This window comes from Panthera uncia, chromosome B1 (assembly GCF_023721935.1).
Source record: "Panthera uncia isolate 11264 chromosome B1, Puncia_PCG_1.0, whole genome shotgun sequence".
Taxonomy (NCBI): domain Eukaryota; kingdom Metazoa; phylum Chordata; class Mammalia; order Carnivora; family Felidae; genus Panthera; species Panthera uncia.
Window position 1 is genome coordinate 54415019 of NC_064811.1, and position 16644 is coordinate 54431662.

General features: G+C 36.6%; 1 protein-coding gene across 1 annotated transcript in view; it reads right to left on the reverse strand.

Annotated features, from left to right (window-relative positions):
- Positions 1 to 16426, reverse strand: part of LOC125922359 (transmembrane protease serine 11F) — a 74015-nt gene extending 57589 nt beyond the window's left edge. Inside the window, exon 1 of the mRNA XM_049630022.1 lies at positions 16419 to 16426. Coding sequence (XP_049485979.1) covers positions 16419 to 16426 — 8 coding nt within the window. The remainder of the gene's footprint in view (positions 1 to 16418) is intronic.
- Between the last annotated feature and the right edge of the window lie 218 nt (positions 16427 to 16644).

The window sequence follows — 16644 nt, forward strand, 5'->3', positions numbered from 1 at the left end:
ACACACACACACACACACACACACAACTAAGAAAGAAGCTGGGTACAAAAGACTAGGTACTATTTGATTCCATTTATATGACATTTGAAAAAGGTAAAATTATAGGAACAAAAACCAGCCCAGTGACCATCACAGACTGGAGCAGGAATAGAAGATTGACTATCAATGAGCACAGGTAACTTTTTAAGGCAATAGATATAGTCTTGATTGTATACATTTCTCAAAACTCATAGAACTGCAAAACTAAAAGAGTAAATTTGCTGTAAAGGAAAGTTAGGAAGGAAAATCTCATGAATATAAAAGGCCAATCAATCTTCTGTAACACCATGTATAATAATTACAGTGACTGCACTGAAGGAAAATGCTAATGGACACAGAACAGGCCCAAAGAAAGGAAATTAAATGACCAAGGGGCTCCTAGAGTTCCCATATGATCCTAGAGTAGAAATATTAAACTCTAATCTGGAAAGAGTAAGAGTGAGCAGTGTCATTATCAAAAACTCGTTTAACAAATCCCAAAGTGTTAAAAAGAGTGAGCATCCTTTTAAACTAGAATTAAGCCAAATGGAAACTGGGATGTCTGAAAATAGATAATAAATTTATGAAACTCATTCCAAGAGGTTGTGCTGATAGGAAACATGGTGGAGAAAAAGAGAATTTGTACATGTTTATAAATATTGAAATGATAAATGGCAACTAAAAAATGTTGCAGTATATTTAATCTCTAGTGTTGATAACAGAAAGGCAGTGCAGATTATTACATGTTACACTTCCTGAGGTTGGATTGGCAACATATTACTAGGCTGGATGGGCTACTATGAGTGAATTTCATGGCCAGACAAACCTTCCACAAAAATTATTTATTTAAATGTAAGAAAAGAATAAGAGTTAATTTTTTTCTGTAACAAATATCTTGGTGGGGTCCGTGTTACTGTGTCACGTATTCTTGGAATATTTTGCTTGCTGTTTGTTCCTGTTAAGACTCTCTTCAACTAGGACCCCCCTTCTTAGTAAGATTATCACTGGGTGAAAGGTTCAGCAAGGCTTAGGCCATTCCACATCCACATGCTAAACTATAACAAGGGGAGAGAGAGAAATCATAAAAAAAAAATCACTTCACTTAAATCTTACACTATGACCTAAGAACTTTTCAGTGTTTATTACTTTGAAATGTCTATTTTAGAGAGTAGAGGAAACCTATCACTTTCCCAAATGGAGAATGGAATTTTGTACTTAGGAATTTTTATTTTTCAATTATCTTGAGTATCAAAGGGTGTCCTTGAAGATCCTTTGACATTACTCTCAAGAGGAAAGAAACAGTATTCACATAGTGTTCACAGACTGAACAGTAGAATCTTCGTATTATTCTGTTAACATGTTGGTAAAGAAAGGTGACTTCTTGAAATTTTGAACAAATATTTGTCATAATAAAGGATAGATGTCTCACCAAAAAAGGAATCTGAGTACTAATACAAGTAATATCCAATGATTATTTAATGTTATCTTGAGTAGAAAGTTGGGCATCCTCACTGAAAAACCTTTCTAGTTCATGTTTTTGCCTCTTAGAATTCTCAATCTTCAATTCACTGAACTATAAAAAGAACTACTAATTACCATTGATCCTTGGGCAAAAGTTCTCTTAAAGAACATCCCTACATTTATTTCACTCCCATGTAATTAGTGTTAGCTAAACTAGATGGTTCCACCCCCCTGACCAATGGTTCTTCAAGAGTGGACATGCCAATTCAGTTCTGGCCAAGTATATGGGAGGGGAAGTTGGCTGGAGGACTGCTAGCAAAGGCTTCCTTTCTTTTAAGATAAGTCAAACTAGGGGTGCCTGAGTGGCTCAGTCAGTTGGGCGTCCGACTTCGGCTCAGGTCATGATCTCACAGTCTTTGAATTCGAGCCCCATGTCAGGCTCTGTGCTAACAGCTCAGAGCCTGAAGCCTGCTTTGGATTCTGTGTCTCCCTCTCTCTCTGTCCCTCCCCCACTAGTGCTCTGTCTCTCTCTGTCTCAAAAATAGATAAATGCTAACAAAATTTTAAAAATAAATAAGTAAGTCAAACTAAGAGATCATTTCTTTTCTTTTCCTCTGCACATCCTGTATCAATCTGACACATGGGACTGCTATAGCCATCTTGCAACTCTGAGAGAAGCCAACCTGAGGGCAAAGCTGAGTCACTAAAAACAGCCTAGGGGAGACAGAAGGAATCTGGATCTTACCTAACACATTTGAGCTGCTATATCAAACGGGACTAAGACCAGCTCTGCTTTTAGAAATCCTGTTATGTTAAGTAATTTTTCTTATTATGTAGGCCAGTTTGAGGCTGATTTCTATTTATTTTATTTTATTTTGTTTTATTTTACTTTATTTTATTTTATTTTATTTTATTTTATTTTATTTTATTTTATTTTATTAATGTTTTTTTACTTTTTGAGAGAGAGAGTACAAGCCAGAGAGGGGCAGAGAGAGAGAAGGAAACAGAGGATCTGAAGCAGGCTCTGCTCTGTCAACATAGAGCCCAAGGCAGGACTTGAACTCACGAACAGTGACCTGAGCCTAAGTTGGATGCTTAACCTACTGAGACACCCAGATATCCCCAGAGGCTGGGTTTTTAATTGATTGCAATTGAAAACATCAAAACTAATACACATATTTAAATGTTAATTCTTCAGCCTCAGTATCTTCCAAGAATATGGAAAGGATGTTTTTTTGTTTTTTATTTTGTTTTTTCCCAAGCTTAAAGATTTGATTCAGGCTCTATTGTAACTCTATTTTGGATAGTTCAGACACGGGCTCTCGTATTACATGCCTACAGAAATATTTAAAAATAAAATTCTTTTTAACCCACTGCTTTGTCTGTATTTTATGCAATTTGGAAGCACCCAATTACGAATCCTTGGTATACTAATTATAAATATTTCTAGCAATGCTTTGAAATAGGGTCTTCAGGATTTTCCTTGGTAAGGAGTTCTGATATTTATATATTCATTGAAAAAATAGTTCTTGAAAATTTTTACTGTTTGGGGTAGAATGGTTAAGCAGACATATTCATAGAGTTTATAGCCCAGGGGGAAATGCAGACTTAAAAAATATTATAAGAATATGTATATAATTACCATAATGAAAATGCTAAGAGAAATGCAAGGTGCTCATCTATGTGTATAATACAAAAATTTGATCTAGTGTAGGGGATCAGGGAAGATTCCCCCCAAGAACATTTAAACTAAAACCTGAAGCTTTATCTAATTAAGTGAAGCTTAGAAGGAAGAGCAGCACAGGCAGAGGAAGCAATGCATGTGGGTGAGTTGAAGTTTGGCAAATTCAAATACTAAAATAAGACCAGTGTGGATGAAACACAGTGAGTGTGAAAGAGAACAGCCTAAAGTCACTGCAAAAGATAAACAAAATAATTCCACAGATGTTTTTGTGTATGAGTGAACAAAATTAGTTCCACAAATCTGGACAATATTTTTATCATAAAAAGTTCATTAATGAATAAAAATAAAAATATACAGAGCTCATCATAGTACTCTGAATATTTGTAAAATTTAGTCATGTAAAAATGTTAGAAAACCAGTATTAACATGGATACCTTATAGGCAAAAGGTAAACGAATTACAGAAATACTACCTGTGATCATTAATGTAAACATCCTAGTATATTAACATTCTTCTGTTTTTTTCTACCTATATTTTACAGTGTACTGCTCTATTCAGCCACCGGTTACATGCCGATTTATTTTTTGCTTATGTGTATAAAGTTTACTTCTCTAAGATTATAAACTCCTAAAGAATCAAGGTTTGTCTTCTGCTTTCATATTTCCAAAAGGCTCCTGCATGGCAATTATTTAGGAAGTCTGGTTGACTTGAAAAATTTCAAATATGAATAAGTCACAAGGAACCCAATCCACAAACTTGCCAGTATTTCCTGAAGACAAAGAAGACATAAATCAATATTTGACACAAAACAATTGAGAACAACCATAATAACTTCCCAGAATCAAATCAAGAATCCCTGGTCTGAGGGATCCCCTGAAGCTTCAGAAAAATAATAACACATGTTATCTAATAGTAAGAACAACAAGGTTTTCCATTAAGGTTTTGAACTTCAGGTCAGGTAATAGGCAAGGTGTTTACTTTTTTCCTCAGGTATGATCCTGGAATTCTCTTTTAAAATATGACATACGAGAAATTGAAAAGAAAATTCCTAAATTACAAGGAAGTGAAAAAAATTATAAGAAAGTGCATATCAGCCTCACCTCCCCTTCTATATAGCACATCCAGCTGACTGGATCCATACTGGAGCCATACCTCCTGTGTCAATTCCTTTTTAAGTTTTGCGAAATAGCCCAATGAACTCTCAACAAATTTTCTTTTTGGAGTCCGGAAGATGGCGGCGTAGGAGGACGCGGGGCTCACAGCGCGTCCTGCCGATCACTTAGATTCCACCTACACCTGCCTAAAGAACCCAGAAAACCGCCAGAGGATTAGCAGAAGGGAGTCTCCGGAGTCAAGCGCAGACTAGAGGCCCACGGAAGAGGGTAGGAAGGGCGGCGAGGCGGTGCGCGCTCCACGGACTGGCGGGAGGGAGCCGGGGCGGAGGGGCGGCTCGCCGGCCAAGCAGAGCCCCCGAGTCTGGCTGGCAAAAGCGGAGGGGCCGGCCGGACTGTGTTCTGACAGCAAGCGCGACTTAGCGTCTGGGAGGTCATAAGTTAACAGCTCTGCTCGGAAAGCGGGAAGGCTGGAGGACAAAGGGAGAGAGAGCTGCTGAGCCCCCGGACGGACGGCAGAGCTCAGCTTGGCGGGGAACAAAGGCGCTCGCCAGCGCCATCTCCCCCGCCCATCCCCCAGCCAAAATCCCAAAGGGAACCAGTTCCTGCCAGGGAACTTGCTCGCTCCGCGCAAACACCAAACTCTGTGCATCTGCGGAGCCAAACCTCCGGCAGCGGATCTGACTCCCTCCCGCTGCCACAGGGCCCCTCCTGAAGTGGATCACCTAAGGAGAAGCGAGCTAAGCCTGCCCCTCCTGCCCCCGTGCACCTTGCCTACCCACCCCAGCTAATACGCCAGATCCCCAGCACCACAAGCCTGGCAGTGTGCAAGTAGCCCAGACGGGCCACGCCACCCCACAGTGAATCCCGCCCCTAGGAGAGGGGAAGAGAAGGCACACACCAGTCTGACTGTGGCCCCAGCGGTGGGCTGGGGGCAGACATCAGGTCGGACTGCGGCCCCGCCCACCAACTCCAGTTATACACCACAGCACAGGGGAAGTGCCCTGCAGGTCCTCACCACTCCAGGGACTATCCAAAATGACCAAACGGAAGAATTCCCCTCAGAAGAATCTCCAGGAAATAACAACAGCGAATGAACTGATCAAAAAGGATTTAAATAATATAACAGAAAGTGAATTTAGAATAATAGTCATAAAATTAATCACTGGGCTTGAAAACAGTATACAGGACAGCAGAGAATCTCTTGCTACAGAGATCAAGGGACTAAGGACCAGTCACGAGGAGCTGAAAAACGCTTTAAACGAAATGCAAAACAAAATGGAAACCACGACAGCTCGGCTTGAAGAGGCAGAGGAGAGAATAGGCGAACTAGAAGATAAAGTTATGGAGAAAGAGGAAGCTGAAAGAAAGAGAGATAAAAAAATCCAGGAGTATGAGGGGAAAATTAGAGAACTAAGTGATACACTAAAAAGAAATAATATACGCATAATTGGTATCCCAGAGGAGGAAGAGAGAGGGAAAGGTGCTGAAGGGGTACTTGAAGAAATTATAGCTGAGAACTTCCCTGAACTGGGGAAGGAAAAAGGCATTGAAATCCAAGAGGCACAGAGAACTCCCTTCAGACGTAACTTGAATCGATCTTCTGCACGACATATCATAGTGAAACTGGCAAAATACAAGGATAAAGAGAAAATTCTGAAAGCAGCAAGGGATAAACGTGCCCTCACATATAAAGGGAGACCTAAAAGACTCGTGACTGATCTCTCCTTTGAAACTTGGCAGGCCAGAAAGGATTGGCACGATATCTTCAGTGTGCTAAACAGAAAAAATATGCAGCCGAGAATCCTTTATCCAGCAAGTCTGTCATTTAGAATAGAAGGAGAGATAAAGGTCTTCCCAAACAAACAAAAACTGAAGGAATTTGTCACCACAAAACCAGCCCTACAAGAGATCCTAAGGGGGATCCTGTGAGACAAAGTACCAGAGACATCACTACAAGCATAAAACATACAGACATCACAATGACTCTAAACCCGTATCTTTCTATAATAACACTGAATGTAAATGGATTAAATGCACCAACTAAAAGACATAGGGTATCAGAATGGATACAAAAACAAGACCCATCTATTTGCTGTCTACAAGAGACTCATTTTAGATCTGAGGACACCTTTAGATTGAGAGTGAGGGGATGGAGAACTATTTATCATGCTACTGGAAGCCAAAAGAAAGCTGGAGTAGCCATACTTATATCAGACAAACTAGACTTTAAATTAAAGGCTGTAACAAGAGATGAAGAAGGGCATTATATAATAATCACAGGGTCTATCCATCAGGAAGAGCTAACTATTATAAATGTCTATGCGCCGAATACCGGAGCCCCCAGATATATAAAACAATTACTCATAAACATAAGCAACCTTATTGATAAGAATGTGGCCATTGCAGGGGACTTTAACACCCCACTTACAGAAATGGATAGATCATCTAGACACACAGTCAATAAAGAAACAAGGGCCCTGAATGATACATTGGATCAGATGGACTTGACAGATATATTTAGAACTCTGCATCCCAAAGCAACAGAATATACTTTCTTCTCGAGTGCACATGGAACATTCTCCAAGATAGATCATATACTGGGTCACAAAACAGCCCTTCATAAGTTTACAAGAATTGAAATTATACCATGCATACTTTCAGACCACAATGCTATGAAGCTTGAAATCAACCACAGGAAAAAGTCTGGAAAACCTCCAAAAGCATGGAGGTTAAAGAACACCCTACTAACGAATGAGTGGGTCAACCAGGCAATTAGAGAAGAAATTAAAAAATATATGGAAACAAACGAAAATGAAAATACAACAATCCAAACGCTTTGGGACGCAGCGAAGGCAGTCCTGAGAGGAAAATACATTTCAATCCAGGCCTATCTCAAGAAACAAGAAAAATCCCAAATACAAAATCTAACAGCACACCTAAAGGAAATAGAAGCAGAACAGCAAAGGCAGCCTAAACCCAGCAGAAGAAGAGAAATAATAAAGATCAGAGCAGAAATAAACAATATAGAATCTAAAAAAACTGTAGAGCAGATCAACGAAACCAAGAGTTGGTTTTTTGAAAAAATAAACAAAATTGACAAACCTCTAGCCAGGCTTCTCAAAAAGAAAAGGGAGATGACCCAAATAGATAAAATCATGAATGAAAATGGAATGATTACAACCAATCCCTCAGAGATACAAACAATTATCAGGGAATACTATGAAAAATTATATGCCAACAAATTGGACAACCTGGAAGAAATGGACAAATTCCTAAACACCCACACTCTTCCAAAACTCAATCAGGAGGAAATAGAAAGCTTGAACAGACCCATAACCAGCGAAGAAATTGAATCGGTTATCAAAAATCTCCCAACAAATAAGAGTCCAGGAGCAGATGGCTTCCCAGGGGAGTTCTACCAGACGTTTAAAGCAGAGATAATACCTATCCTTCTCAAGCTATTCCAAGAAATAGAAAGGGAAGGAAAACTTCCAGACTCATTCTATGAAGCCAGTATTACTTTGATTCTTAAACCAGACAGAGACCCAGTAAAAAAAGAGAACTACAGGCCAATATCTCTGATGAATATGGATGCAAAAATTCTCAATAAGATACTAGCAAATCGAATTCAACAGCATATAAAAAGAATTATTCACCATGATCAAGTGGGATTCATTCCTGGGATGCAGGGCTGGTTCAACATTCGCAAATCGATCAACGTGATACATCACATTAACAAAAAAAAAGAGAAGAACCATATGATCCTGTCAATCGATGCAGAAAAGGCCTTTGACAAAATCCAGCACCCTTTCTTAATAAAAACAAATTTTCTTTTTAACTCAATTCCATTTGTTTCAACGAAAATAATTTTACTCGTCTTCACTTAACACAGCATAATATGCTTCCATTGAAATCACATTCTGCTACTTGTGACTGAATTTGGGAGAATATCTTAGAGGACAGAATTAAAATGGTCATAGTGACTGAATAATTTCATAAACTGCTAAGCATACACTCTCCTGACAAATATTTTGTGTATTTGTTGATGTGAAACATTTTTGGATGCCAATCTTAAAAAGCCTTCAGTATGTTGTCTACCATTCAAAGACTAAATAGTTACAGAATGCTGTTAGTTACAATAATTTGAACTTGCAATGTTTTATATATATATATATATATATATATATATCTCACAGATACCAAACAGAATGTGCTATTGATTTGCAGTTTTTGGCAAAATAAATAAATGCATATATGCATGTATATGTACTTTTAAAATGCAGTTACTTTCAGTAAGCAGCCAATGTTCTTTGCTTAGCTTCCTGTATGATTGATATGAAGGTTTGTATTTCAATGGTATTTTGCAATCCAGTTCAGTGGGAGGATGTATGATTAAGATATAAATGTCCTAGATAAAGCACATCAACAGTGTTCTCATTTGCAATTAATATAATCTGCATATTAAATAAACAAAATTAACATGTCCCAGAATCTTTCTGTCACATTTCTGAGGTGTCATGTGTGAAAGAGGTAATGAGTAGGTAAGAGTGTTCGACTGGATACAGAGTTTAAGAGCTTCTCATTCTTAGAATTTTCCCCTCAAATGCTCAATTGCCTTATCATTGATGAATTTACTAAAATACCATGCAACCCAAATGCTATTTCATTAGATTTGTATTTTTTTCAAACAGCTATTTTTTATTTTTTGAAGGTCTGAGTATACATTAAATGGCTCATTGATAAATTTTTAAAGTATTTATTTATTTTGAGAGGGGGAGACAGAGAGAGAGGGAGACAGAGAATCTCAAGCAGGGCTTGAACTCACGAACCATGAGATCATGATCTGAGCCGAAATCAAGAGTCAGAGGAGGCCTAACCAACTGAGCCACCCAGGTGCCTCCACTGATAATGAACTAATTGCTGTAGTAAAATAATCTAAGTCCCAGTGGTTTAAAGAAACACTATGTAGCTATGGAATCACATAAAATAATTAGATTTGAACTTCTGAACTTTTAGAGAGATCCTACAAACTATGTATAAAGTTTAAACAGTGTAAATATTAAATTTTGTTTGGATTCCATTTTTGTAGGACTCCATTATTGAATTTCATATTCTGATAGATTCTACTTCTATTTTTATAAATGAATCAACAGGAATTTACTTCTATATTTCCATGAAAGTCCATTAATTGACTTATCATGGTATTACATCTGGCCACAGATAAAACTCTGAAAAGGAATTAGAGTAAAAAAAAAAAAGCTTATTTCATAGCTATGTGAATAATAATAGCCATATTTCATTATAAATATTGCAGAATTTGGAATTCAGCTTCTATATATCTTCTCCTATGCTATTAAACAATTAAGTATTATAAATACAACATTAATTTATGAATCAAAGAAAATGCAATTCTGGTAGGTAGATTCCACTCTAATGCTTATTTCATTTACTCTAATGAATATGTAACACATAATTGAAGCAGAAAATCCCATTTCAGGCACCTAGAACAACTAATACATCAGTCTTGAATCAAACTACATTTTATTTAAAATGCATTAAATCATTTCCAGAAAGAAATCATGAATCTAGCACCCTTTATCCTCATTAGTTTAGAGATATGCAGTGTGCTCCCTGAGTGCCTGATCCACTTAAAAAACTTTTTTCTGAGGGAATGTAGGTTGATCCTTGAACCTGAATTCCAGTTTACTAATAAAAGGGGTACGTAGCTTAGCTTATTAGAATTGTGTAGTAAGAATACAGTCAGTTGCCTTTGCTATGTTCCTTGATAATAAACTGCAACTCTACCTCAGCCACGCAAATTTCCAACTAATAGAGAGCCTTGAAAGAGTCAGGACAAATCACACAATACAAATAGATGTACACAAAACTACTAAAAATTTGATTCAAAATCCAGAAGTTTGTGAACGAAGTCTTTCTCAGCTAATAAGCTATATCCTTCCCTGTTGCCACAGGGTTGTTATAAGCAATGTTTAATATTCTTTTAAAAGCTGTTGTCAGCAAGAGAAAGATGGCAGCTGACCAGTTAAATAAATAGCAACAAAGGAAAATGAATGGTTTTACCAATTTTAAAGAAGTAGTAAATACTGACTAAATTTTTCCTGCTCTTGTTGGACCAAAGTGTGAAGGACACAGGAGTGGTCCTAAACAAGAAGTAGTTGCTCCAAAAAAGCTGAATCATGAAAAGTGAGGATTCTAAGTTTATGTTTTCCTCTAAAGAGGGCATATTTCTTCAGTTAACCTTATCAAAAATGTGAACAGGTGATGGTACTTGTCTGAACCATTTTATCTGATGATAACCCAAGTACCCAATCACAATATCCCATGAGTTAATATGTTCTTAAAAGTGACATGATATATACGGAATGGAATAATACATTGATCTTTCCTCTCTCTTGCCAGTAGCAGAAATGGTGGCCAGTACCACCAAAGCAACTGAAGTTTGAGATTGAAAGTAAAGGTATAATCAGAGGCAAGTAACCGTCAAGGAGAAAAATGATTATGGAAGGATGAATGATAAGAGGGAGGAGAAGTTAGGAACATAATTGGGCAGCAAATGCCTCATTGACATAGTAGAGAGGAGAGATAAAATGAAAACACTGACGTAGTTTCGAGGCGGTGTCTGGGCTAATATGCCCAACACTATCTTTAACAGACAACTTGTTCATGTCTGCACGTATGACCAAAATCAGGAGTTGAGTGTGTAAGATGGGAGTAACATAACTGACCTGATTTTTAATCTATCTTTAAAAACCTTTATCAAGATAAAGCTGTAGATTCTTGCTTTATATAGCTTCTCTTATGACTTGACACTGCCAGGTTGTACTAAACACCTCATTCATTTCAGGTCCTTTTACTTATTTCGGTTTATCTGGTTGATTATGAACAGAAGCAGTGCAGAGCATTATGCAAAAATCTGTCAACAGGTGTAAAAGGGGGACATGTAAGAGTTGTTGACACCTTGTAGATTAAATAAATTACTGGATTCTCCCCCCCTGTTTGCTTACAATAGTGTATAGATACACCCTACACTCTGTTTTGCACTGGATTTTTTTTTTCCAGGAGTTAATTTTTGTCAGCTCGCTCTACCTTATCTCACCTTTTGGGATGTGTGTTCAAGTTTGTTTTACATTCTAGTATCCAAGTCTGTGGTTTTTTAGATAGTATGGAGGATTTTTCAAATGTTGTCTTCATAGTTTTTTAAAATCATGGAATTTTAAAGTTGTGTCAGTCATTCTATATGTGTGTTTATATGTGTGTATTTATAAACAAAATAAGACTTGGAAGAGATTTGAGTAGTTTGAACCATGTGAAATTTCTGGCTCAGACATTTTTAACCTATAAAAGGGCAACTTCATATGGTTCCCACTAAAAGATCACACTACTGTATAGGTTCTACAGTTATATTTTAGATTAATTCATTTTCATTTTATATAAAATACCAAAGTTGTGGGCTGCTCTTTTTACCCAATGATAATGTTACGTAAATTACTGAATGCCTCAAAGTAGCCTGTTTTCAAATAGTGAGCAGTAATAAACAATTAATTATAAAATCTTAAAAACTTTGTAAAATAATTCAAAGACAAATACATTTTAATACTGGCAACTACAAGGAATCAGTTAAAAGTCAAAGTTTAGTTGTATACATTATTGGAAGAAAATATAATGTACAGAGTCTAAAACAGCAGATGAAAACTTCTCTCATATCTTTTTGAATTGACATCTCAACTTGGATTTTGATGTGAATATTCTTGAAATTCTAAGGGTTTGAATGCTTCATAAATAATGAAACCATATAATGAATATATGATTCAATAGCATGAAAACCATCTTGCTATTTTTCCCAAAAATCCATCCATTACCCTACTACATCTAACCCCACAGTACTCCAAAGACACAATATCCTTTTTTTTAACTCCATCCTTTTGTTAATTTTATTTATTTTTCTTTCATCCTGTTTTTAAATTTAAGTTTCAGTTAACATACAGTGCAATGTTGATTTCAAGAATAGAAGTCAGTGATTCATCACTTACATACAACACCCAGTACTCATCATAACAGATTCCCCCCTTAGTACCCATCACCCATCTAGTCTATCCCCCACCCTCCTCCCTCCATCAACTCATTGTTTGTTCTCTATCACTAAGAGTCTCTTGTGGTTTGTTTTCCTCTTTTCTCTATTTCCCCCCATATGTTCATATGTTTTGTTTCTTAAATTCCACATTTGAGTTAAATCATATGGTGTTTATCTTTCTCTGATTGACTCATTTCACTTAGCATAATGCATTCTAGTTCCACCCACATCATTGTAAATGGCAAAATTTCATTCTTTTTGATGGCTGAGTAATATTCCAACACACACACACACACACACACACACACAAACACACACGCACACACACACACACAGACATACACACCACATTTTCTTTATCCATTCATCAGTTGATGGACAGTTGGCCTCTCTCCATAGTCACTGGGGTACATATACCCTTTCAAATCTGTATTTTTGTATCCTTTGGGTAAATACCTACAATACCCTTTTTAAAGACTACTGCAAACAACTGTACACACTGCAAACACAATACAGATTCCTGTATGTGTCTATGTGTACGTTTATGTGCATATGATACGTGTATATATGCAAACATGATGATTACTCACAATGCATATATAGTACATGTATATATGTGTCTATATTATGTGTGTATATAATGTGCTACTGGTACACTATAAGCTAGAATAATAGGCATTTGTTGAATTAATGAATAAATGAAACTTTAAAATCTAGTCTATAGGCATTATGTGATGCTTTCATCTCTTTTATAATAAATCCCCATCAGCACCACAAGTTTTCTTCTCTCTACTGTTTGGCTTTTTGTTTGCCTTCTGAATTACTCTACCTCAAATATCTCCTAGGCCTTCTTGAATAGATATGTAATGAAAAGTAAACTTGAAATTTTCATTGACTCCAACCGTTCCTCCTTTCTCAGTCTCTGTTCTTTGGCTTTAGGCATACGTTATCATAGGTCACCAGACTAATGTTGAGGGTCTCCAATGGGCCAGGCAATGTGTTTGGCACTGGGAATATAGAAAGCTGTCTGTTTGACTGGGGGCCATAATTGTAAAATACTTGACCATACAGAGAAGTGACAACAGTAGCATATACAATGTTTATGCGAGTTTTTAATAGGATGGCTGTGCTTCAGGAATAATTAACACATAAAATGTAAAGTAAGAAAAAATTCACAGCGATTTTGATTAGAATCTTCAAGGAAGATATGGAATCTCATCAACTGTGGGAAGGAACATTCATTTTAGACAGAAGAAACAACCTGTACATGGCAGTCTCCCTGCCGTTCCCTTCATGCACATGTATATATGCGTCCATGTGCATGTGTATATGTGTCTATGTGCAGTTCTGCAACTGCACCAGTAGAGCCCCCCTAGACTGCTCTGTCTACTTGAATGGTTCTCAATAGCAAATTTTGTCATTCCTTCCTTATGCCTAAAGTTTTACTCAACTCTCATAATACAGCTCAGTGATTTTCATCTGGCACAAAATGTCCTTCATCGTCTGACCAATTGCTCATTTCATCTGGTAATTTCCAACATCCATTCACCAGTGTATGTCAAGTCTCATGACCTTTGCAAGAGCTGTGTTTGACCAGTCCAGAATCCTGACTTCCTTCTCCTCCAGCTGATTCTGAAGGTTTTTTTTAGACTAAACTCAATCATTGTATGTTCAGAGAGGCCTTTATGAGATAGAGTGGGTATCCCTATAGCATTCTGTTTATACTTTTTTTCCACACTTGTCAGATTGTGCCCTCAGGGTGTGGCATCCTGCCACTAAAGTATCTATATTGCAGGTAGCCATATCTCATCTCTGCCTCACCTGTGGGAGGCACCAGTTATAGGGACTAGTGAAAAGAAAAGCTCTACTCTGGGATAATTTAAGTGGTTCTCTAGTGCCTTAAGAAAGTTAATGTCCTCCATATTAACTAGCTATTAACACTTTTGAAATCATGGAATTCAAAAGACTTTAAGGCTAATGCAGTTTTTTAAAATATTTTTTGCCATGACCCACAGTAAGAAATGTTCTGCATCATAGCATGGAACACATACATAATCATGTATCTAAAACAACAGTTCCACAATTCAATATCTAGACTTACTAGGTATGATATGGTAAAAATATAACAAAAACCCCAATATCAGATATTACTTCACAATTATTTAATTTAACCAAGAAAAAAACCCAAGATAAATAATATCAAAATAAGCCAAATAATAAATAAAATAGCTTTGTGCTTACCCACCAAAAAATGATTTCTAGTCCCATTAATAGTGACAACTACTCCCCCATTTCTGTTAGTGTAAACTCTCCTCACATTTTACACATAAAGGGAATGAAGTCTTGAGAGATAAGTGACTTGTCCAGACAATGAGTCCAAAGCTGGATCTAGGACACATCTAAATGTCAGGCTAGTGCTCTTTCCACTACACCACAGTGAGAAAGACGGAGCTGCTGTGAAGAAGCTATAGCATCTAAGTCATTCATTCTTTGAGACAGACTCTTTGCCCATGGGCAAAATACCTGTACTAAGGAAGTCAATAAGCCTGCTACCTACCCTTCTTACTTTTGTGGCACAGCCCACATTTTTGAAAGAATATCCATGTTAAAAATAATACTGATATAGAATCCAATTAGAAAAGATACTTAAAATCCTCAGAATTATAAACTCTGGGTCAGAGTTGATGAGGTTTCAATATAGAAATTTGATGTGTCCGTAATGATACTTTTAGAGTGGGAAAAGGAGTGAACAGAGATGATACCAGAAGTTGGGAAGAGAGGAACCAGGCTGACAGAAAAGCCATACTACACAATTCTGAGCAAAATGAGAATGGGAGAACTTCAAGTTCTTTGTTAATTGTTTACAACTGAAATTGTGAGCATAGCATGTATTTGTGAATGTTTATTAAATACAAAACTAATTTTTCCTACTGCACATTTTATCTTACTCTGTCCTTATCGTGGTGAATTAGAAATAATACTTTCTCATATTTAATAAGAAGTACACCTCTCATATTTAATAAAAAGTACAGATAATATGCTGTATCAGGCTGTCCTTAAAAGGCCTGTGGGGAGAAGCTTTATGCATGAAATAGACAGTCTTCCTCAGGCTAATGCTTTTATTTTAGAGTAATTTAGGAAGGGCAAGAACACTCATTATCTAAGAGCACCAGAGCCTACAGGCTTAAAGTACTATGTTTCATTGAAGACAAAATCAAATGACTGCACAATTATAATTATCAAAGAATCATGATTAAGTCTGAAACATCAGTCAATGCAAACCTTGTGGGAAATTGGTGTCTGTAGAGGGGTCAAGAGTCTCTTTGAGAAGCAAGGTTAGACTAAGCAGGTGTTTGAATGAAATCACTCACATAAAATATTAGTTATTTATTTCTGAGTCTGTTAAACAATAGCCTGAAATTACCTAAATGTGTATATATATACGTACATATATACATATATATATATATATGTGTCTATCATGACAAATGTCACATAGTCTAGATTTTGTTAATTCAATAATATTTATATATGAATTTTAATTTTCATCCTACATATATATATATATATAAATCTTACTGCTACCATACTTTCTATTATTTAGAATTAAAAATTGAAATTCCAATAAACTCTCCTCTTATATTTCAAATTTTCCCAGAATATACTTCACAAAGCAGCATAAGACAAAAATTTATTCCAAGCTACTGATCATACCAAAGAAATTAACTAAACTGTATTATAGATTATTTTTTGAAGCATAGGTTTTTCTAAATGTTTAAATATAATATAGTTAATATATTACTGCATATCATTTCTATTTCTGTTATTTAGAAAGAAAGGATCATATTGGCTCCTTTTGTTTTAAAAAAAACTTATATTTAAACATAGCAACAAAATAAAACTTTAACAGAAAATATAGTAACACATTTTTTTAAAAAAACCTCTTAGTTTTAAAGCACTATCCACTAGCCGTTTGTCCTGCCCATCTCAGGAGTTGTGAACCTCTGTCCCTGTTGATAACTCTGACTGAGAAAAGCTGCGTACTTACGCGTACATCATGGACCCAGGACTGGGGCAGCTTCTATTCAGTCACCATCTGATCTCTATCAGCCAGGTCAAGGCTGGGAGGCTGGAAAATAATAAGAGTCACTGGCAACAAGAAAGGCAACGAGTCCTACAGGTTTACTGACTGAGATCTGCTGTCCTGATGTAGCCTGATAAGAACATGATCAATTTTGTGCCAGCCAGTTCAACACAGTGAAGTAATTATTAAT